The 24727-nt window shown below is 38.4% G+C and overlaps 2 protein-coding genes across 7 annotated transcripts in view; one reads left to right on the top strand and one right to left on the bottom strand.

Moving 5' to 3' along the window:
• LOC121294162 (tyrosine-protein kinase JAK1-like) overlaps positions 1-809 on the top strand; it is a 28244-nt gene extending 27435 nt beyond the window's left edge. For all 5 annotated transcript variants that reach the window (XM_041217759.1, XM_041217760.1, XM_041217761.1 and 2 more), the window contains exon 24: positions 144-809. In XM_041217759.1, the coding sequence (XP_041073693.1) occupies positions 144-245 (102 nt within the window). In that variant the 3' untranslated portion in view covers positions 246-809. The remainder of the gene's footprint in view (positions 1-143) is intronic.
• An 804-nt stretch (positions 810-1613) lies between these two features.
• LOC121330997 (ribonucleoprotein PTB-binding 2-like) lies at positions 1614-22973 on the bottom strand. Of its 2 annotated transcripts, XM_041278077.1 has the most exons (16): positions 22662-22973; positions 19171-19237; positions 13196-13665; positions 11135-11326; positions 9429-9558; positions 9048-9133; positions 8615-8713; positions 8170-8281; positions 7171-7442; positions 6057-6168; positions 5573-5721; positions 5191-5289; positions 4467-4520; positions 4102-4227; positions 3386-3595; positions 1614-3097 (listed from the first exon to the last, which is right to left on the bottom strand). In XM_041278077.1, the coding sequence occupies exons 1-16, from the start codon at positions 22908-22910 to the stop codon at positions 2957-2959; spliced, it is 2568 nt and encodes an 855-aa protein (XP_041134011.1). In that variant the 5' UTR covers positions 22911-22973; the 3' UTR covers positions 1614-2956. The 2 variants fall into 2 exon arrangements, with proteins under 2 accessions (XP_041134011.1, XP_041134013.1); XM_041278079.1 differs by lacking the exon at positions 11135-11326.
• Between the last annotated feature and the right edge of the window lie 1754 nt (positions 22974-24727).

The following is a 24727-nucleotide window of genomic DNA, read 5'->3' on the forward strand; positions in this document are numbered from 1 at the left end:
GTGGCACTCGCCAAATAAATGCAGATGTGTTTTGTTCCCAAGAGCTCTTCTAGTTATTTTTTTAAATTCAGAATCACTAGTTGATTTTTAACACCTTAACCTTTTTTTTTTTTTTTCCCTCTCCTATTCCTGATGTTTTGCAGATTTACGCCCAAATGAAGAAGTGCTGGGAACACATTCCAAACAACAGGACTACGTTTAAAAGCCTAATAAGTGCATTTGAGACAGTTATAGATAAACTGTAACTGGATTTGTCATGGATTGATTGACTGAATTTGACCATTTTGAAATCCTATAAAATATGACATCATTGTTCTGTATTGTTAGATCTATTCAGGCATTTTTTCTCCTTTATCGGGATTTTTTTTGAGCATGTGTCTTTTCTTTATATAATCAAATATTATTCAGCAGGTATACAAAGAGCTTTGGCATAGACAATTGTACTCTTTTCTAATTGAATGTGAAAGCAGCTGCTCCCTCAAGGACACAAAAGCAAATGTACTTGGTAGGAATAATTGTTCCTAGAAGTCACCACATCTTGAGTTCACTGGTTATATAGTATGTACATACATCACATGCCTTTATTTTTAGAATTTCAGTTTTTATGTTTTTCCCTCATCTTTTAAGCAGTGTGTTTTTTTTTTTTTTTTTTTTTACTGTTTTTCTTTTAAAAAGATACATCTGTCTGAGCAACTATAGACAAGGGAGATTAAACCACTGGCATTAAACCTTTGTATTTGCTGCCAAGTTATCCATTTATACAAACCATTTTATTGTATTAAACTAAAAAATAAAACCTTTTGTTTCCAGTTCAGTCTCGTGTTAACTTTGCAAATAAAAAAAGTGTATTAAAATAATATTTAAAGATGGTCACAAATGCACATTTATTTTAGCTTCATGGTAACAGTAATTACAATATATGTATTAGTTTGTTTAGTATATAGACTAGTCCAATGTTTACTTGACACCAGAGGGCAGTGTACACCAAGTATCATCAAATCCAAGTTCTACAGAACCATGCTAAATGTAGGAGAGAAGATTTTCTTCTGCTGGAGCTTTAATATCTTGTTTCTTTTAACATTCAAAAGAGTGAGCACTATCCATCAATAGACACAAAAATGTAAAAAAAAAATTCTTTTTTTCCCCCCCATTTATTTTTAAATCTATTTGATTTGTATTTTTTGGTTCAAAAGTGTTATTTTTATACCCACATTATAAAAAAAAAAAAAATAGTAAAAGTACATTTATGAATCAAATGCTTTACAAATCTTGCAATTGAATGCTCTTACTATCTTATTAGTCAATGGACTTATTCAAAGCACAGCATCAATTATGCAGTAACACTGACTTGTGTAAGTTACAGGTTCAAAAATGTGAAACTTAAATATGCTCAACTTGAAACACATCACAGCAGAAACAAAACAAAAAACTCATTTAATAAGCCATGCATATGTTGCCAACACTGGATCCAGTGGTGGATCAGAATATTTTTTTAAACTAGAATTTGTATACAAAACATTTTAAAATAATTCTAATTTTTAAATCTTGAATATAAAAGAAAACTGAATAGGCTGCTTGATTTTAAATAATTGTAAGTCAGTCATCTTACATATCAATATACAGTATATTCTGTACCAAAAACAAAGCATGCGAGCAAAATGGAGAGAAAAAAAACAAACTACCAGTAAATGTGTCTGCTTACAAACTTTCCAGTAAATAAACAGATACGTTGTCTAAAAAAAAAAACGTTACTTTGCTCAATGCAAATGGAATGTACTGTAATAGCAAAAAGTCGTTTTTGGTTAAACTCATTCACAACGGCTAGAAACAGTATACTAAACACACACGTAGTTAGTTATAAATAAATCCCCATTTGAAAGTTTAAATAAAAGCATGACAAATGAAGCATCCATTTGTCTATTCTTGAAAAATACATTTATTAAATTAAAAACAATGTAAAAAGGTATGCATGCTTCAACATTTTCAAATGCTCTTAGAAAAAAGTACGTATCCACAGTATAAGCAATAGAATGTAGCTGAAATGTTAAATCAGGAAACAGGCTTGCAAAATGAACACATGTTCTGTTATCTTGCATAATAAAATGGACTCAAGAATTTGAAGTAGAAATTACAAGTTTTACGAAGTTTAGAGTTACAAAACAGTTGTCTGTAAAATATAAAAAATACTTCAAAAAAACACCTCTGTCTAAAATAACTTGACCTGTTTTTGCTTTTTCACCCTATAAAACAGACTACATTTAAAATGGCCCTATTAATATACACACACACACGTGTGTGTGTGTGTAGAAGGGTCATGACCACCACTCCAATGTCTGTCAAATTCATTGGCTCTAATTCATAAGAAAACTCTTCTAGAACTGGATTGTTGCATTTACTACTTCTTTCACTACAGTGTCTGACTGAATAGAAATGACAAAAACATAAAAACTCAAATAAAACCCAGAGTAGGGTCCATACAAGTCTTACTCTTGCAAAAAAATGGTTCATGTATATATTTGCTTGGTTGAATATGGATATCGGGTGAACCTGTAATCAAAAAAGCCTGTGTTGCAAAAGTTTGCAAATCAAATCAAACTGAAAAACACTATCTGGGAATTGAGCAAATTTCACCTTTTATTAAAAGTAGAAATTTATACAGGGTTGAGTTCTTCCATTATATAAATTATTATTTTTTAAGACAACTCATAAACAAGCCCCTTAACATGAACATAGTCGTGAACATTTAATAACCAGCAATAAGGTCTCTCTGCATTAATGCACATACAAAAGAGGTAAGTATGCATTATAAAAATGCACATTTAAAATTGAAAATGTTTCTCTTTTTAAACATCAACTGAGAAGACATGGTTCAGAGTTCAGCAACTTTAGTAGAGATACGATAATAAAGCACACGGGGGAAACAAAACTGAGAGGTACTGTCGGTGCTGCAATCCCTCTAAATTCTCTTCTTTTTGAAATACGAGTCTGCATATTGACCCCCCAGCCCCTGTGAATGCTGACCAACGTATCCTTCCTCTGGTGTTGCTTCTTGGGATGGCAGATGGGAATAATCTCTCTTCTGACCCCTTGAATTGCTCTTTATAGAAAAAGGAGTTAAGGAAAATGAAATCAGTTTCCAACCAAGTCTAAAACGTGCATTTAATTGGTTAAGTGATCATAATTCAAGATTTACAGTGTTTTTTTCTGGTGCCCCAAAACCCTGAGCTAGATCTAAAAAGGTTCATTAAAACCCAGCTGCAAAGGAGAAGAGTCTACATGGGAGAAGCCGAGATCCCCAAACCTTATCTTGAACGTAACGGTCTACCTGCATAACTTAAAACTTGCTTTCCTAAGCCCCGAAATATCACTATTACAAAATACTTACATAATAGTACTGGCTCCAGTCTAAGCCAGCACGTCCAGTTTGTAAAGGGGTCACAGAGCTGGCTGCTGGTGGCTGTCCGACCAGGTATCCAGACATCAAGGATACAGAGTTGTACGCTGGCATTGCAGCCGACTGGGGAGTGCATCTGACACTGCCATTGCTAGCACTCTGAAGCGAGGTTCCCAAGACAGCTTTGGACATGTCTGCCTCCTGAAAGGACGACAACATCAGTACAGAATGTATGTACTGTAGATCAGCTCTGTACACAACACTCTGGCATTTAGACATTTTATAAAATATACCACAGATCTAACAGCCTCAACTTCCATCTGCTTTCAGTGTTAAAGAATCAAGTGTTTTTTTTTTTTTTTTTTTTTTTTTAATTTTTCAAAATTACGTGAAATGTGTTGAAATCAAGGATGACTAATGGCATCAAGGCTGGCTTAGCATTCCTGTACTCAAAAGAGCTCTGTAGCAGATAGCGCTGGTAGGGGTTGAGAAGCTTTTTGCCAAATACAGATCTACAGTATTAATCAGGACAGCCCAGTGCAGGTGAAAAAACACATGCAATTTTGCAACGGTACTGAATCCCTGCACGCATCTGGTGTAACGTTATTAAGTGGATTGATTTACTTGAGTTTCAATCCAGTGTCAGACATAAAAAGGTAGGACAAGAATGGAAAAATCATAAATTGTATGATGAGATTTGACTTTACCTTGTTTGCTGCTCTTTGTTGATAACCAGATTGTAAAGCTGCTTGGGCCATGTGTGTCTGAGAGTAGTGCTGAGACACAGCCTGCAAGTAAGAATTATAATCCCCATAGGCTGCTGCGGCTGTCGCCTGCGTACAAGAAAGGGAGTCAATTACACTGCTTCACAGACCAAGAGAAACGCAATTAGTTTAAATCTTTTAAGGGCATTTCTGAAAGAGAATTAACATGGACTAAAAGTGGGACAAAAGAATGTCTGAATGTTTTAAAAGTTTTAACTGTTCCACTAAATGTACTCCTGTTCCTCCCTACCCAAAAGGTAATGCACCCTCATTCTTTGCACCCCATAACATATCAGCTGAACGTTTACCTGGTTGTAGTAAGTGTCTGAAGCACTTGAAGTTGGCTGTGCATAAGCAGACATCTTTGGTAGAAGAGAAAAATACAGTTTGTATGTCAGCGATTTCATACCATACCTGTGTGTGAGAGCTTCGATACAAACACACACTGCAGACACACAAATGTGGTCAGATATTTCACTGTAAGCATTGTGTTACAGTACAGAAGCGTCTTCAGGAGTAAAACAAACTTGTCATAATTTCCCTGCCACAGCTGTACATTCTACACTGGAGCTAATGATGACGTTGATGACCACAGACACATCAACAGTATAGAATGGGAATGACCAAGTTTCCTGATAATTTGAAAAGCCATTATCTGTATCTATGCAAACAATGTAAAATATTCATGCATACTGATTCATACAAACAGATGGCCCCCTATATCTCTTGATTCAGATGTTTTAAATAATGTTCATACTAATCGGATAAGTGATTCCCCAGATATATGCAAGCATGGAAGTGCGACATGCAGACGGATGCAGGGACACACACACACACCCCCACCCACACCCATATATCTCCAGAATCTGATAGTCTCAAGAACAAAAGATAATGTTACCCTTTCATGACAACTGGATAAGCGGTATTGAAGACATATGAATTCTGACATACACACTTACATACCACCGCCTCCACTATCAGTGGATTTGTGAGAGTACAGAAAAGAAGACAGTGAAAAAAGCTGGGTCTCACCTCGGTCTGTTCCTTTCCATACTCGACCAGCCCTGCCTCCAAGGAGTTACTGGAATAGCCCTGTGCTTGATAATGCTGATACCACTGCTGCATGGCTTCCTTCAATAAACATGAAAAATACATCAATACAAACTTCACAAGAGCCATGGGATTTACCTGTAGAGTCTCAGTGAAACTTTCACTCTTAAACACAAACAGAAAGGAGACAGGAATGGCGCTTGTTCGAGCTCAGCTGTGTGCAGAACGGATTGATATTCTGCTTGCTTGTTAGAAAAATAACCTTGCAATAGTATGGAATCTGGAGTTAAGCTGGTTAGATGAGGCTCCTATAACCACAGAAGGCTTCTAGAATTCTATTAGAATGAAAATGTTACCAGTGTACCTGTGAATATTCCCTGTATTGCTGAGAATAATCAGTAGTGTTCTCCACTGCATATGATCCAGAAGTCTGAGGGACAGTAGGATTCAGTGTAGATCCGTAAACTACTCCACTGTGATGCTGAGCTGACTGAGGTTTAATGCCATGTGGAGCTGCAGCATTTAATGAAGAAAATAAATAAATACATTCCCTGTACATACACAAGCCACATTACCAATGATACACACAAAATGAAAATAGCCAGCGTAGTTACAATATATTTATTGTTCAGTCATGACTAATTCCCCAGCCCATTTAAAATATTATCATGAATTAAAAAAAAAGAAAAAAAATCTGACTCTGGGAACATTTCAATTTAGGACAGTGCCACTGAAAGAGGTTAAAAATGAAATGATCCTGTACCTTCTCCAAGAAACACAGCGTGATGATCAGAAATTTAATGAGCAAATATATGACCAGATGAATTATGCCAATGCTGCTTGCTTACCCTGTAAGAGCATGCCAGGAAGCACGCTCGCCATGTTCAGATACGGGTTGGAAGGCACTTTCAGTTCTTTAGGTGGCTCTCCCAGCAGGGATGTCTGGCTGCTAGACGCAGTCTGTAAAGAGATCAATAGGGATCTTGTTGTTTCCCTTGCACATGGATTTCATATAGCAGAGTAACAACTATGCTTTGACAATTAAATGCACACACTGTTTGGCAAGGAGATCTCTCAACACTCGCCTGCACTGCATAATACTTCGGTCTTTGCAGTTTATTTATTCACTTATTTTTCTTTTTTTTTTTGGGGGGGGGGGGGGGGGGGGGGGGGGGGGGAATAAATTGGGGGGAGAGTGGGGGGGGGGGGGGGGGGGGGGGCGTGGGGGGGGGGGGGGGGGGGGGACAAGATGTGATCTGTTAATTTAAGTAAATTATCAAATGAGGACAATGGCACTTAAATGGGATAAGCAGTGCACAACATGATGTAATAGTTCAATGTTTGGAGTGAAGCCTTTATTTTGAGCAGAATGGGTTCTTCATGAAACCTGTTAATTGTGCAACAAGTTCAGTTACTAAATGGGATAAAAAGATAATGAGTTCAATGGAAATCATAAATCCTTTGCCTTTAAATCTTCAATTCAAACCTTGCTTATTATTTCTGTGTAATTATTTGATTAACATATAATTCCTATAATATCTTATAGACCCATTTTGGCATTTAAGGTAATTCCAGGCTTAAAACTGATGAAAATGAATCAGAAAGACTCCTACTGCACTAGACTGGAGATTCTCTTCACTAGATAACCTCCAGTCTTTCTGACTGGCTTTAAGCCTCTAAAACAGTCAAGCTGGGTGTTGGATGTGATTGACATCCTCAGTCAGACAGCGTTCCAGCTGTTTAAAATGAATTGAAAGTCTTGGTATTAAGTAGCACATCTACACAATGAACAGGTTTTAATAACGATGCAGTAAAACAATATACAGCAGCTAAAAATAAACACCTATACTCTAAAAGGTGAGTGATGTATTCATTTTGCTCTCAAACACCAAACAAAGGGCCCACACTAACACTGTATACAGTTCTACCAATCAGCCTTAAGAGGATAAAGGAGCCACTTACAACTGCACTGGAGCTGCTTTCATTGTTCCCTGGCAGACTTTGCTGCTTCTGTGCTCCTGCAAGCACCATGGGATTTGGAAGGCCCTGATGATAGCCATGTCCGCCTGGAGGGGTCCCAGCTGAGCCCCCCATGGCACTGGCTTGTGTCTCCGCTCCCCCGTCCTGCTCCACTGCAGCGTGTCCTAGGTACCGTCGACTGGACATGTACGCCTTCATGCCAGCCTGCTCTCCTGGGGTCTGAGGGGCTGCCGGACCTGCCTCTGAAGACAAACCTACAAGGGAAGTGCATTGCATTTATTTCTTTATTTAAAAACCAGAAGATTTCCCCATTGAGACGAGGCCTCGTTTACAAGGGGGTCCTGGAAAACAATAAAAAGACAAATTACAAAGTGCAAGCAACACAATAAAACCAGGTGAGGTTCAAACTTAAAATAAGCAGCATAGAGATGAAGGAATAGAATAAAGAAGACATATCTATGATGGTCTAGGCAACGCATTAATGCTCAATACAATTAAAAAACAGAGGTTTGAAACTGAAGCACATTCACATCGCATTCCTATGAGGGATCATGTAATTAATACCACAACCGCCTCCATGAAGTCTAGAAATGGTGAAACCTGACTGGTCACATTTAAATGTAAAATCCACAATTCCTCTGCTATTGCTGTACTGCTATGCAGAGCAGGCTGCATTCACAAGGCTTCTGTACTCCAAGTCGATGTACGGGAGGCGGTTTCATTTTGCTGCACCTTCAAGAATACATTTATGAGGAAGATGCACCATTTCATTCTTTGATGAATAACCTAATACTTAAAACAAGGATGATTCATTGCCTTTATTACTTTTATGGAAATAAACTTGCAGATGGGTTTTTGATTAACTTCTAAGATGTTCTTGTGTTTTGCCTTGCAAAATGATCTTCTGCGCAAAAAACAAAAAGGTCTTTTAGAATGAACAAGTATCCGATCTGCATATAATTCCTTGCAAAGTGAACTCACCATTAGGAGAGTCTCCCAAAAGCCCTTTACCCATATTCACTGGAGGAGGGGCTCGCATCCCCATGGCCTTCTGCAGCAGCACTCTGGAAGGATCTCCAAGGAGGCTGGATGCCTTGACAAATGACATGCATTCACCCAGTTAGTGGGAGGTAAACCCGCTCCCCCTCCTCTTCAATGCTGCTGTAATTGGAATGAGAATTGACCCCAGGTCTACCCTGTGTCACAGGACCCCACATCCTGAACTGAAAACCGGTGCCACAAGCATTAACCCTAAAGTAAGTCTTCACTATTGCCAACATTTGTATGGGTGTACATCTTTTCTGAACTGTACTGTAAAATGCAACACTAAAGAGGATTTATAAAAAGTGAAAGACTATTAGTTTGTAGAACTAGAACTGCAATTGCATCTTCTCTCCCAATTGAATGATGCCTCCTTCATACTCACATGGTTTGCCTGCTTTTCCTTTAGCTGAACTAGCTGTTGATGTGCAAGCTGCATCCGCCAGATATTCTGCAATACCAGCCCGTTACCAAGCATGGCATTCTGGAAGAAAGGAAGCAGCATAATAATTACAATTATATAGGAAAAAAGAAAAAAATGCTTTGTTTCAGGCCGTGAAAATATACCTATCAATCATTTCACATTCAACACTCTGAATCAGTGCTAAAGAGGGGGAGTAATTATAAATATTCATTTTCAGTTTCTTTTTTTTTTCCTAGCAATTTCAGATGTATGTGGGTGTCTCCAAACATTACCTAGTTTGAGGGTTGGTTGCAAAGCAGTTTCAGTTCAAATATAGATCAGATTCACAATGAATACATGAACAGGGGTTCCACTGTGTCACTACCGTACAAGTCAATGCTCTAATCTAGCACACCTGCTGGACTTTTCCAAGCTGCAGCAGCGCTGCAGTCAATGGTGGGCTGCGCAGGAAGGGCATGCCTTGAGGTAGACCAACAATCCCTTTAAAACAGAAACACAAATACAGAGTCAGGACTGGCAGCTCAGCTCAGTGACCTATTCACCTCTTTGATCCAGAAGCTAACAAACATTCTAACTGAAACGTGTAATGCTCCCAAAATTGATGGCAGACCGGAAACAAAAAAGCCTGGAAAAGGAAATGCATGTGTTTCACCCTTGTATCACATTACTTCAGGCACTTCTGTTTTTTTTTTTGCACAAACATGCTGAAAACGGAGAACTGGGGTACATGCTTTGTCAATATGACCATTAGAAGTGCATCTTGGCATGTACTCACCAGGAGGTTTACCAGCAGTGGCAGACTGGTAGGGTCTCATCAGGACTTGTAGTGCAGCAGGGTTACTCATGCTGTTTAACATCTGGGCAATGCTCGGCTCGGGAAGAAGGCCTTTCTTGTTATTAGCCATCTATTTCAAAAATAATAATTTAAATCCAATAAATTAAAACCTATGACATGGTGCCAGGATAGGGGTTGTGTGCTTTCTTAACTGCCAAATTTGATGACCACTTACTTAATTAAAACCAAATCACATCCGTCTGTCACACACTACATGGTGAAAATGATAACTGCCTTCATTTAGCGTCAATCTTTACTACACCCCTCTCATATATCCTGTGCGTTTCAATTTGCACGTGGCTAACCTGTTGGGTACTGTGTGGTTATGAAGTCCGTCTGCATGGGCATGCACTGGTTTTCCAGGGGGTTGACCTCAATGTAGTTGTCAGAATTGAGTATAACCTATAAGTACATCTGGCAGAGCAGACTGGCATGGCCTGAAACTACATCAGAACAAAATCCACAGGGAAGAAATGACTGAACAAAGTGACCCAAAACACTACACTTTACTTAAGAGAACTCACACCTGTGACCCATTCCAAGTTGCTCTATAAATAAGCACAATTAAAATGACAAAGTGTTGAACCCATTTAAAATGTAGCAGAAGGCACACAGCAGACTTCTCCTACACAGGCTTACAGGGCGATACCGCCACTCCATGTTGCTTTCCCTCATTAGAAAATTCTTGATCCACTCCCAAGACCATGCAGTGCGTTTCCAGATGGGGCTCAGTGGTGTAATATCAACAGCGCTCACATAAACCAGCACACTCGTTTGTCCTTGTGTGGATTCTAAATGAGCAGGTTAGCTGCTGGGAAGAATGGAAATATTCCCCTGGATTTTTTCCACCACAGATCTCAGCCTTCCCTGCTTTCACATTCTTTAATTCTAACTGGATATGACAAGTAGAACTAAAACCAAAATTGCTTTATCCCACTTTCAACATACAAGCAATCCAATTGCAGGACCATCATTTTCCCACTCAACAATTTAACTTAACCAGAGAAGAAACCTTGTATTATTATTTTACACCAACATGCCGTATACTAGGCTCAGAACAGTATCTTTACTGAACCTGGCCCAGGATTAGTATTGCAAAACCTTGGATAAGCTGCATGCCTGAGTAGCAGCATTACTGTGAACTGCAGATGCAAACCTCATAAAAAATAAACTGTCAGTCTGGATTACTCTGCTTGGACGGCTGTTTATTACCTCAAGCTATTTCTAAGGATGCTGTCAAACACATCCCTACAGCAAACTCCATCTGCAACTACATTTCTGGTTAGTTTTAAAAACTGAAGAGTAAGCATCTTAAAATCAAAAGATCGACGAATTTCTATAGAATACGTATTTACTACCAGCCAACCTTTTAGCTTTTAGAATTGTTTTCACTGACTGCATTTTACTCCAGAAACTAAATTTTTAAATGACAGCTTTTCTTTGAATATACTGTTTACAGTATACAGGCTAATACATCCACACACACACTGCATGTCCCTTTATAACTGCAATTATCTATTTATTTTTTTTACTGATATAATTGATCCTGCTAATTTGTTGCAATGCTGTCAGAAGTGCAAATCTGGGAATTACATACTGTAAGTGGCGATTTGTTAGCAATGGGGGAGGTAATTCACAAAACCTACCACCCCTTGTACAGCGATGAGTGCGGCCAGCGTGCTCCTGCCTGCAGTCCCCGGCGCACAGAAGGAAACTCGGACTTCACTGCCTCCGATCACTTGCCTGTCCATTTCCCTCAGGACCTCCTCAGCCTGCTCTGGAGTCTCGTACTCCAGAACGGCAAAGCCTCCAATGGGGCTGCCTTCATCCTGAGCAAGCTATGGAACCAAACGCAACAGAAGAGGAGGTCACCACGACTCTGTGGGTAAAACGCAAGACCAGTGCTAGAGGGTCCCAACATTCATAAGACAAAAATGAGTACAAATCGAGGCAGATCACACAGGGTGAACATATGTTTTGAAGGCTGGTGGAAGATTTAACAAAAGCAGAGGAAGGATATATCTGCAATGATGCGCCTCAAAGCCCACATATGGAATCATATGATATTGATTTTATAAATGCAAGAGCCAGCCATCCTGAAAATACAACCCACACTCAAATCTCCAGTCTGCCAAGCTGTACTCAGACTAGGATGGAGAGAGTTTTGCAGATCCCATATATGATTCTAGTAAATACCACACAATAAGATAACACAGGTGCTGATACAGGATGGAATTTATGAAAATTGCAACAGATTTGTTGCTACAGTACCAACTTCACCTAAAGATAAGTTGACATTTCCCTGTATTACACCAAGTCTTGGTTATAATAAATCAAAGTGACATAGTAGATTTATTTTAGTCATTTAAAAGTACCATGTGGCTGGCAAGTATTTATGCTAAGTAAGTGATTTTTGCCAAGATTTGCCGTCTTTGGCTCCTAGACCTTAATAAGCATTACCGGTTAATAAATAATTAATCTGTCCTATATTTGGATCCTTCCTCCTGCAAACGTACAAGTCTAGGAAAATCTATTTTTCAAACCCTCAATTAGATTAACAATGCATCACCTTTTTTTTTTTTGTTTCAGAACAAAAAAAAGTTAACTTTTTCTTCAGTATTAGATTTACTGACTGAAAAAAAAAAAAAAAAAAAAAAAAAGCCTGATTACCCAGCTTACGAATGCAATGCGGGACACCCCACCATCTGCACGATAGGGTACTGCAGGGCTTAACACCTGACCTGTACAAACCACAGGAAACACCAGGGTGAACAGCAGGATGTCTTTCTAGCCTTTCCAAGCCAACTGAGCCCTTCTGATCCCGGTAATGTCTTTGCTACTTAGAACGGAACGGATAGTATTTTAAAACGGCCATACTGGATCACAGCTGGTTATTTTACCACAGGGCACTTTTCAGTCTTTGCATTATTAGAAGAAATAAATAAATAATTGCCCTGAACTACAACAGTGTAAGTGATGGAAAATTACATGTGCCAGTAAATACTTTTTAAAAAGTACCCAAGGTACCATCTAGTCATTGCCACAGCTGTATTAAGGGTATTCAAGTTTTTTGCTGTTGTTGTTTTGCACTGATTTTATTTCTCAGATTATTTTATTGACTCTCAAACCAATGCTGCTCCTCTTCCCCCTTTGACTCCCAGGTGCTGTCTGCCCTCCAGAATCCCGTCTTGCAGACAGCAACTCACTTTCAGGGTATTAGGAGATTAGATGTGGCTTTGCTACAGTAAGCAGTGCAAGTAGGTGCCCTCAGCAACATAAGCACTACACTCTGGGTCTCCAGAACCAGCCTTTTTAAAAGCCTCTGCTCTTGCTGACCAAAAACTAGGGGCTAAAAACAGCAAACTGATGTTTATTGACTCCCCCCTCCCTCCTCAGAGTTACTGTACAGCCAGGACTAACCAAACACCACTGCCAATTACAGCATATACACTGCAGAAAGAACACCAAGATCAATGAAAAACTAATTCATTACTGGCAGACCGTGGTTCCTGAAAAAAAAAAACGGCATTTAATTTAATGTGTTATTTTTAGTTCACATCTATCTAGTAGATTGAATAAGAAATGTTCAAACCCGGCCACTCAGTTTAGCTACGTCTTGCACCTTAAACACTCAAAAACTCCATTCAGTACTTTTCTTTGGCACCAATATTCCATATCTACTGTACCAATAGAACACAGCAACGTACCTGGCAGAAAACAGGTTTGCTTATTCTGGAGAACATTTCTTCCAGCTCTTCGCTGTCAGTGAAGTCTGCAGGAAGTTTATCTACACAAAGACACTTGGAATGAAGGCTGTCAGCAGTCAGCTGGTTGACATCTGTCCACTGGACCATGACAGCACGATCCCCCAGCTGCCTTCCCAACAGTTCTGACCTGGCCTTCGAGGCGGAGTCCTTCTTCATGTACTCCACAAACCCATAACCCTTGGAATGCCCTGTGACTTCACTGCATGCCAGGAAGCACCTCTCGATGTTCCCATACATGCGGACCAATTCCTCAAACTGCTGCAGAGTGTAGGTGTGGGGCAGGTTCGTGATGCACAGTAAGGAGTCTGTTGGCTGAAGCTGGACAGAGAGTTCTCTTCCCCTGAGAGTAGTCTGGTGGAATATACGGATGGCATCCTGCGCCTGCTCCCCGTTTAATAATGTCACAAACGCTGAGAGAGAGAAGAATAAAAATGTAAAAAATTTAAATACTAAATTATCACAAGAATCAAATGCAAAACATACTGGGCCATTGTCGTACATTTCCTATGGAGTGGTCAATTTGCCTATTAGTTTAAAACAAATATGGTCAGGTTTTAGGAAATTTGATCTTAAAAGGCAAAGCCGTAGATTAAAAAAAATTGCAGTCGGAACAGATTCTTAATTATTAATACTTTTTTTTTTTTTTTTTTACAACTATATGTGAACTGATTAATTAGGAGGCAAATGCTAATTTACATTCAGCCACTGCTGTATTAGAATTAGATTTATAGTACCTAATCTAACTTTCTTTAATATTTTCTAGACACATAATAAATTAAATGTTAAGATAAATTTAGAAACTGAAATCTGAAGGATTAAAAACATTAATACATTAAATCCTCCAAAATTCTATTTAATAAAAGTAATGTTTAGACACAGATTATACTAAAGCTAATAGCAAAAAATAATGAATCCAATTTGAGAAAAACAAAGAACTACTTAACCCAGTTACTGCTATTGAGCTTTAAGAATAAAAGCATGATTTAAAAGAAAACAATTTATCAACCTCAGCTACTAATATTGATTTTTTATGATAAGCAGCGCAACGCACCCGTGATGCAACGCAATTTGTCTCTCATCACACCTGGTAAGTGAACACATCAAATTCTTCTGGCTTACATTATAGTCACATTAACAGTCTCTGCAGGTTTTATGACCGGAACAGAAATTACCTTTTTACATGACAGATTAACTAGAGCAGTCCTAGTGACCTGCCTTCACCACTGTCTGACAGAGCCCTGGACCACAAGGGATCAATTGCTAATGCAAGGGTCTTTCACAATGACAGGGGTGTATCATAGTGTGAAACATACTGAAAGTGGCAAACAAAATGAATGAAACGAGAGTAAAGTGTTTGCTTGTAGCAGAAAGCTAATTTGTGTTGTATGAAAACTTTTTTTTTTTTTTTTAAATTAAAAGTAAAATGTTCAAGGAGATTGTTGGAGAGCTTGCTTTCATAGCAAACATAAGCCAAGTTTGTTTATTCAAAAAATATTTGAGTAGCGATCGGTCATGTTTGCATCAGTTGGCTAAATGTGGGATTAAAATACAAACCCCAAATCTTCCTAGTGTCACCATGTATAAGTGGTTAAGATTTAGTTCAGTGTGTGTGATATGTCTTGCCGATAACAATGTAAAGTAAATCAAGCAAAAAAAATCAGTTACACTGTAACAGAAGGAAAATGTTAATAACCTAACCCACTGCTGCACAAATTATAAGAAGTAACCATTAGATTTGTTTATTATTACAGAAGTACCACTGCCCACGTTCACGATCAGTTCAATTAATGACAATCTTTTTCACTGTCAAGCATCTATACCACCCAGAAGTGGGAGAAATGCCACCCACGCAGAACGACGTGCTTCACAGCTAATGCATGCTGCCCTTCATTTGCAGAGCGATATGAAAACAAAATATATTAGAAAACACTATCAGGGCCCCCTTAGAAGGTCTGCTTCTGTAAAAGCTACAAAGTAGCTGGAAGCAAGTCAAATATTATGAACACTAGTTCCACTGCATCCATTATTACTGTGCCACAACTGCAGGATCCATCAGAACATTAAAAGAAAATATAAAAAAAATAAATAAATAATAATAATTATTAATTTTGCGGATAAATGGACTGCATTTTCAATGTAGGCTACCTAAAATAAGCAATATGTCTGTATATTAAAATGCAAGCAGCCCACAAGCAGTTCTGGTTCTGTGTTTTAAAAACCCTGCAATAGTGCAGAACAAGCAAACAATATCCCTTCATCAGTAAATTGTACAATGAGCAACTAGAACTAGATTGAGTTCACTCGTCGTTATCCTCCTGAAAGATCTCTGCCAATACTCTATTAATATTATTAACATGAAGCAGCTAGAGGTATACTGCGATTTTCTATCAATTATACATTGTGACAGATAGTGAAGGGTGCGCTCGCTATTCAGCAAGGGTACCCCGACAGCTCCATGACAGATTACAAATTGTATCATGGAACAGAATTCCCAAGTTTGCCATCTCAGTGGAGACGGATCATGCAAAATTATAGAAGCTACCTGAGGGTAATCATTATCAAGCAAGGCATTGATCCTGCAGTAATTGGCTTCAATTCAGAAGGAATTACATGCTAACATTTTAGCGATTAAAGTATTGCTTGTCTCCCAAGTGGCGCATCCGGTAAAGGCGATCCGTGCGGAGTGCAGGATGCACCCTATAGCCTGAACATATAGTTAACCAAACCATGATTTTTTATTTATATACTGTGTGTGTGTGTGTGTGTATATATATATATATATATATATATATATATATATATACATATATATATATATATATATATATATATATATATATATATATATATATATATATATATATATATATATATATATATATATATATATATATACATAAACACACACACGACTGTGCTGCACTTTCTCTGGGGGCTTTTTGTGCTGGTGTCAGAAACAATGAAATAAAAGTCACACAGAAGGCTAACTTCGTAACCCAACTAGCCCCAAGATGGGATCCTGCTGGATCATAATCTTTATTTTTTCTTTGCCAATCAAAAAATGTGCTGACAGATGTCTATGGCTGGTGGTGTATCTGCTGAGGATGGGGGGGGTTGGGGGGGCTGCACAGCCCTCAAGCTGATGACGGTAACAGTACGAAGATCTGAAGGCTCAGATGTTCAAGCTGATATTCACAAGGCAGCATTCTGTAAACCTGAGAATTGTTAATCCACTTGACATCACATTAGTGCAAAACTATACTCATCCAACAGCAAGAATGTCAATATTAATAAAAATGAATGCATGAATTAACAAATAAATAGCCAGTTGAGCCCCAGGATGTGATTTTGGTCCATTGTGACAATTTTAGGATTCCACAGAAAAAAAAAAAAAAAATCATATTGGGGATTTTTTATTTATTTTTTTTCAATCTATTTTGTTGGCACAGCATTGAGTAAACTACAGGTAATTCATGCAAGACCAGGTGTTAATGCCATGTGCATTCGAGTCTCATTCGTAATGCAGGTCTGTACTGACAGCTGCACCTCAACATCATTCAATAAACTAAACAAAAAGAGAATGTATTCGTTTAAGAGGAGCGTCTATTCACTTCACAACACAAGCTGAAATGAGCTCAAAGCTAGAAGATCACATCATTCTTTCAAGATCGTTTCTTTTTTATTTCCACTTAGGACACACTAACAACATGGATACTTACTCAAGAGAGACAAAAAATAAAATTTGTTTGGACACGTTAATTCTATTACAAATCATCAAAAAATTGAAAAACTGTAGATCCTGCGGTCCTCTTCATTAGCGACCAAAAAACTATCTCCCTGACAGTAACTTGAGTTTCTTTCTAACCTCCACTGTATCAATCATGCTTTCATTCTCAATGGGCATAAACTACACTAGACGCTGTTCCTCCCTTGAGTGAAAGACTTGCAATGGAGGATTAAACACATAGACAGTAACAAACAGTTGCTTCCACACCAGATACACTGAGAACTCTTTACATTACCACTCACAGTCTATCGGTGCTGGCAGGTTACTTTTCAGTTTACTGTATTAAGAATTCTGTACACATTCTTTCTTGAAATATTGCATTAGCTGTATACTTGTCCGTTTTAAAAATCTTTCCAGATTCTTTAAGCACTAGACATTAACCCAGTCCAACTGTCTGTATCCGAAGAATGCCAGGTTTAAAATTCTTCTTTTTGTTTGTACAACAGATTAACATTCAAAGATAATTAATGACTCATTGACTAGGGGCAGCCCAGGGCAATGTTATTTTCAATTGATCTTTTAAAGCAGAATAAAGGTACCATACTAGCAAAATGATTTCTTGAATATTAATATTTAACATAAAAACAAAAAAACAAGCAAAACAAAAGGATACTTTTAAAACTACATTTCTGTGAACAAAATGCTTCAATATAGACAGACTATTAAACGATACAAAAGCTAGCTGACTAACCCTTCTACTCTATTTCTTGTTGCCATAACACAAAATGTTTTGTTATTTTCCAAGCACTGTATGCTGGAGCTGAAAGGATAAACTATGACTACAGCTCAAGAAATTCCACACCAGTCCTGGTCGACTTTGCTTCTGTGTTCCCTCTTCTAGAGAAGCACACACAGTTCAGGGCTCCAGCATGCTGCAATTAAACCTATTCCTGCAGCACTGTGGTCTATGGGTTAGAACGAGTGTACTCTCAACAGCTTTGATACTGAAACAAGAGTTTCAAGTGGAAAACCTCTCCAGACACCTTCTGCCTCTCCTGGTGGGCGACATGTGCTCAAGCGCCTGAAACTTCATGGCCTGCAGTGAAGGAAAATGGCAGCATGCCAGCATTACATAACAATACATCAATCTGAAACCAATTCAATAACACCGCAGGGTCGAACATTATATACAGCCATACCAGGATTCACCCCAACAGGAGTCTGCTTCTTATATACCGAATACAAACGCAACAAACACTCAATCTTTCTTTCTTCTATCGTGCCTTTCGTGATAAATCGCCTCAAAGTGCTTTTGATAAAAATAACAAAAATACAATTCGCGAATTAGTAAAAGATAATAAAATCATTAAAAGCACATTGGACTGTCCTCTACGGCTTGCTACAGTAGCTGTGAAAAACTGACAGATGTTAGGAGGACAGCCGTGACATTTACTATCAATTAAAAAAAAAAGTTAATATCAGCAATCTGAAGAATTGTACACAACCAATACAGTATTGAATCACTACTAATTAGAACTTATAAAAGTATCCGTCATTCCACCACGATAGCGGAGCCTTTGCGGGCATTACTACCACCAAGACTAGAACAGCAACTACTGTATGACGTTTCTATGTTTTTACAGCAGAGTGCCAGATCATTATTAATGTAATAGGTCATTTCTTAAAGGGTTGTGGGGAAGGATAGCCATTAAACCAAGACCCGCACATAACTGTAAAACTGTGGCTCAGTAGCGAAAAATAAAATGCTTTGCTTTCCTGTTATGAATTTTACAAACATTTCAGAGTCTGTACATACCACCTTTGAAATTACAGTACACTTAGTTTATACAAGTCAATTAAATTACATTTAAATATACTGTTATTCAAAATGTATTAAATACATTAATTTGCATTATGTATTGTAAATGTAGTAAATGCATAAAACAAAAAAATCACAATCACAAATGCCTGACTGATGAAACAATGGTTTCACAGTTTACTGAAATTAATACATTTATGAAATTCACAAACTGCAGCAATTCTGTACTGTTTCACAGTATACTTGCAAAAAGTTCTGCATATGTAATGCACTTAGTCACCCTGAAATGTACTATTTATAATATTACCTTCGCCACAGATACATTAATTAAAAAGGTTTCAAAATAAAACAAAACACAGAGTGACTCACCTGTCCCTTTATTTCTGTCCACATAACAGTATTTAAGCTCATATTCTTTTAAAATGTCATGAACTTCCTGCAAGAAAAAATAAAAAACACAAGAACGTATTAGTTTTTTTTTTTTCTGCATGCACAGTCTTTTAAAACACATACTGCGGACATGCCCGAGTGTTTGAATTAATATGCAAACTGCAGACATGCCATGCAAAACGACCCTATGTGCTTGGAGTCTGGAACACACTCTTTGGAAACTCCACTCTCATTCATTCAAGGAGATCAGCAAGTAACCTTGGTGGGGAAAAATACCAGAATTATAATCAAGTTAAAAGATAGCAACATTTAGATCAGTAACTGCATTAAATCCTACAGGTGATCATTTATTTATCTTGGTGCGTTCTGCAAAGCAACTTGGGTTACTATTGGGCCATCAGGAGGGCCAGGTCCAATCAAAGCGGAAAGCTTGAACTAAAACAGACTGCAGCTGGTCTAGTCACTTGAGTCACATGAGTTGTAGTGACCATGGACTTGACCAAACCGGTTTAATACATCTCCAATTCCACATATTTACATTGGAGTTATACTTATAGCTACAGTACAGCACCCTGCAAGTTCCCTCAAGGACCTATTAACAACTGCTGCAGTACTGTACATACGGGTATTTGTAGGGGACATCTGCCATACAAAATTCATTACTCACATTCCTTCTTAATATCTTACACACATTAGGCATGTAATGCCACAACTAGATACCTTAAAAGAAGATTAATAAGCAGAAAGGGACACACACACACACACACACACACACACAGCTGGCAGTAAACAAGTCTGCAAACAGTATGCACGGACCCTTCTTTAAGCTGCCCATTATCAATACTAACGGCAATATACTGTAGCCTATGAATTGCATTGCAATCACAGAATATTCGCTTTAATCCATGACTTCCGAAATGTCTGCACCTGAACAAAGGTTTTCACTGTATTTTGTATCTGAAGAAGATATGGAAAGAGCACCAACAAAGTTAAGTAATCATTCTGAGCAAACGTGTATTTTGGCTGCTATAAACCACAACCGCATCAAAGTCGAATGTTCAAGTTTATTCAGCTCTAGGAACACATTCTAATTAGCTTTTGGGGCAGCCAAAGGTGGGCGTCATCATACGCATGATGTCATAATGAATCATCCCTTAGGGACAGTAATGTACAACATTGTTTCCATTATTCCAGCTGCTTTGCAAAGCTCCATTTAAGATTTTTTTTTTTTTTTTTTAAAAAAAGCCTGATACTTACTAAGGTGCAATCACGCACTACAGAACATTGTGTGGCTGTGTTAGAGCCGTGATGCGCCAGAACAGTGTACCTACCACACTTAGGATATGCTCGAGTTCTTTACTAATTACACCTGTATGCAAAGTTACAGCCAGCTTGGCAGGAAATTGCTTGCTCAAAATAACGTCCTGCCAACAGGAGTTTAGACTCCCTCGCTCACTCACTCCTTGCCCCTGCCTGCATATTTAAACGTTTGTTCCTTATACAAATACACTGGGCAGCCTCCGTGTCTTAAGAGTTCATAAAGTGTGCATGCATTAGCCAACATTAATGAACAGAGACAGGGAACTGCTGCAGCATCTGACAGACAGTCTTACACAATGGGTACAGGAGGACAAAGGTGTCAGATTGCACTGCAAGTGTGGAACAAAATGGTGAATACACAGATCTTTTTGGAAGACAAGATCTATGCATGCAGCAACAATAATAATTAATTAAATAAATAAAAAAATAAATAAATAAATAAAGAACCAGACAAATAAAACAGATAATCAAGATCATTCCCAACATCGATGATGAAACTTATAAAATGCAGTCAGGTAAATAAACATTTCATCAGTGTTACTATTTCTTTCATGTTAATGTGAGGTGTGCATTCTCTGCTTGATACAGTGCATCCACGGAAACATCTCGTAGGGTTAACAAGACTTTTTATGGTCCAACAGTATTTATTGTTGCATCTGTGAAAATATAAAAAAGCAAGTGTTCCTGTAGCCCCAAAGTGAGGTTCTGGTAAAATACACGCTTTTCTGTTTGTAATTTTACTTTGGTAGTCTTGGCAAATCCACTGTGTATGTATGCATGTATTTACTTATTTATTGCTGCAATAACTCCCCCATTGTTGTCTGGCTGGTTCGATTGTTTGGGACATCTACCTGCTGAACTTAAAGGAATGTTTATTTGTTTGTATTACTTTTAGTTGTGTTAGATGACTGATAAATAAATGTATACAAACACATCTGTCAAGGCAAGGTTTACCATAAACATGCAAATGTGATACTGTACGCTGCTGGCCAATGAGATAGTATCATTCCTAATGCAACTGACACGCCAAGCCAGGTGTCATGGCCTTGCAATGCTACCCATAACACCACAAAGACGGCTCAGTGTTTCCACTCACCTGCGGGATAGGCGTCTGCCTTGCTGCCTGTGCTAATGTTCGAAATCAATACTGGCTTATGCAATGGAGATTCAATGACACGCAAAAGCTCATACTGCAGCAGGAGTAATGTCAGATAGCATAGAACTGGATATATCTGTTGGGCTTCCTGGGGATCTGGAGTATGTGGATAAAGGCAATACAAAGGAGATCGACTTCCTTTTTTGAACTACATACAAAACAAACTACTATAAGGTTACATATCCGTAAGCCAACTTTGACACAACTCGTCACCACAGTTTTAAAGTTTGACTTTTACCGACCTGTCGTGTAGTATCACTTAGCAGGTGCCCATGTGAGGCGATAGTTATTAATTACATTTCACAACGACAAAATAGGGACAATGCTCTCGGGCGAGTGAAATGATTCAAGGTAGTAGTAATCAAGAGAACCTGTAATGCATTTTTTTTTTTTTTAAATCATAAAATATAAGTGTGTAATTGCACCGAGTGTAGACAGTACACACTGCCAGATACTACAGAACGAACAAAATAAAGACGCGTCACGCCGGCAAAACATAATATCAATTTCACATTAATCGCTGCTATTGCGAGATAGTGTCTTATTGGAATCAAAATGTTGCTTTTATTTTCAAGAACAAAATCAAGTCACTTTCGCATTGGTAGTGATTGTGTCAGGTGAATAATTATCTTCCAGGATCACGTACTTACCTCGGTCCAGGAATACCTGCCGGTGCAACACCTGAGCAATTGCAATACGTGTAGAATTAACTGGACGCTTAGTTATACACAGCAGGCTCGTTCTGTTTCTAATTGTGTTATATAGCTACTTCTGACTGTATTGTACAGTCCATATCGCGATCGCAGCTGTCAACTCGTTTAACTCCATAAAAGTGTGCAAAAAAAGTGAATTTGGCTACTAATAATATTAATTTTAAACGTTTACAAGTTAGATAAACATATCAGCCAGCTTCGAAAAGTTTACTAGAGTTTAAATTGACAATGCACAGAATTCCAGTATAATTAGACTCAGATATAGTAAGAATCACCATTACCTGGTTGCTAATGTCTTGCGGCAGGTTCTTAATGAGAATTTTTCTCCTGTTGCTCAGCTCCCGGCGAGTTTTCTCCAACCTCCTCTCGATCTCTTCGGGCTCCAAATCTGCTAAAACTCGCAGGCTGGGCCCTTCGACTCCTACTTCGTCATCTTGTCGGTTCTCGGGGCTGTCCGAGTCCTGCACGGGGGAATTTCTCCGGTTTAAATTGTGTATCAACGGCAGCCGGAGAGAGGAAGCTGCCGCCATTTTGAGCAGCTCTGTTGTGAGTGCAAGCTCACAGGAGGTGGGCGGTTGCGCTCTCACTGCTGCTCCTTTTTATCTTAGCATCGACACTCCAGTGCAGGCAAAAAAGCTCCAGAGTTGTACAAGGCTCTCAAAACAAAATGAATACCTGGCGCCACCTGCTGTTCAGACTACGACATTACTTCTTTGTGATAAGGGCATGTAATGTATACTGTGAGAAATTGCATGATGCCACTTGATGGTTAAAAACACTGCAGTCCTTGTATTAATATACTGCATATGGTAATTTAAACAGTTTATTTTTTTATCATTGGAATGGTTGCAAAAAAGTATATATATATATATATATATATATATATATATATATAATATATATAGGGGCGATCTTATCAAATGGTACTAACACATACTTATCAATAGTGTATATATAGATATATTATATATATATATATATATACTGTTCTATTATTATATGATATCGGCTGGACACGACATTATCAGCATATATATATATATATATATATATATATATATATATATACACACACACACACACACTGTTACTTTGTCTTAAGAGGTTTAAAGAGGCCTCAGGTCATATTAAGTCTAGGATTACAGTGAGTATAACAGCAGTTTGCTTCATCCCACTGCTGTGTGATCTTAGACCTGCGCTTCACATTCACTGAAAAGGCAATACGTGGGTGTTGAAGCAGTCAGAAAAAACCGTGTGCATGCAGTCCTTATGTGGGTTTGGCCGGGTCAGGTTACATCCAGTGAGGCAGGGCCTAAGAGGAGTCTAAGCAAAACCAGTCTCATACTGCAGATTTGCGCTAGTGTTTTCTGCAGAACCCTGTGATCATGTTTTAAGTTTATACAGTAGTCTAGTACCGTGGTGTTGTTTTGTTTTTGTTTTTTTTGTTTTTTTGGGGGGAGGGGTGGGGTGTGCTTTATGGTCAGCAAGCTGCCAGACCATCCAGGTGCAGTATGTGTGTGTGTGTGTGTGTGTGTGTGTGTGTGTGATTCATGCACAGGAAAGGGGGTCTCGGTATGCATCTTACCCTGCAGTTTGTCTTCCTGGGTTTAGCCAGCCCCTTCTCTGACTTACCCTCATGGTCTTATGCTATTGACTGACCTCAAGGCTGTACTCTGGACATTTGACCCCGTCGTGACCTCTTTTCTTTCTTCTCTCTTCCAGTCACACTCTATTTCTTACTTGATACAAACCTCAAGATTACTGAATTGTTTTTTTTTTTTTTTTTTTTTAAACACAGAAATGTTTCCAAACTATTATTCCCCAATAATACACGCTGTCAGTCCCGCGGAAATGTTAGTATCACATTATCTCAAAGGCGCAGTCTGAGCGGAATGTGAATTCTTTAGTCCTGAGTTAGAGATATCCAGCCTACAGTCTCTGAGGAGAGTCGGTCCTTCGTGATTTTATTATATCACTCCCTGACTGCCTGCACCGAGGGGGAAACAATTACTATGCATAGCACAGTCCGTCCTTTAGTGAACAGATAATTAACATTTCAAACACTTGTTTTGAAGTCTAAAGGTAGATTGGCTGGGAGGAATAAAACCCGTGAAACAGTATCAGCATAGCAAGCAGCAGCCCTAGGACCGTGCGAGTTTTAACCGGCTTTGCTCACTGAAACGTGCTTCAAAACAGAGCCCCAGTATATATATATATATATATATATATATAATATATATATATATATATATCTATATTATATATTCCCCTGACTTATACGTAAAGCAATTCGGTTTCGTTTCTTTAAAACTTTGGTTACCTTTTTAGACTTTCCCTGGCTTTACTG

Source organism: Polyodon spathula, chromosome 18 (genome assembly GCF_017654505.1).
Source record: "Polyodon spathula isolate WHYD16114869_AA chromosome 18, ASM1765450v1, whole genome shotgun sequence".
Lineage (NCBI taxonomy): Eukaryota > Metazoa > Chordata > Actinopteri > Acipenseriformes > Polyodontidae > Polyodon > Polyodon spathula.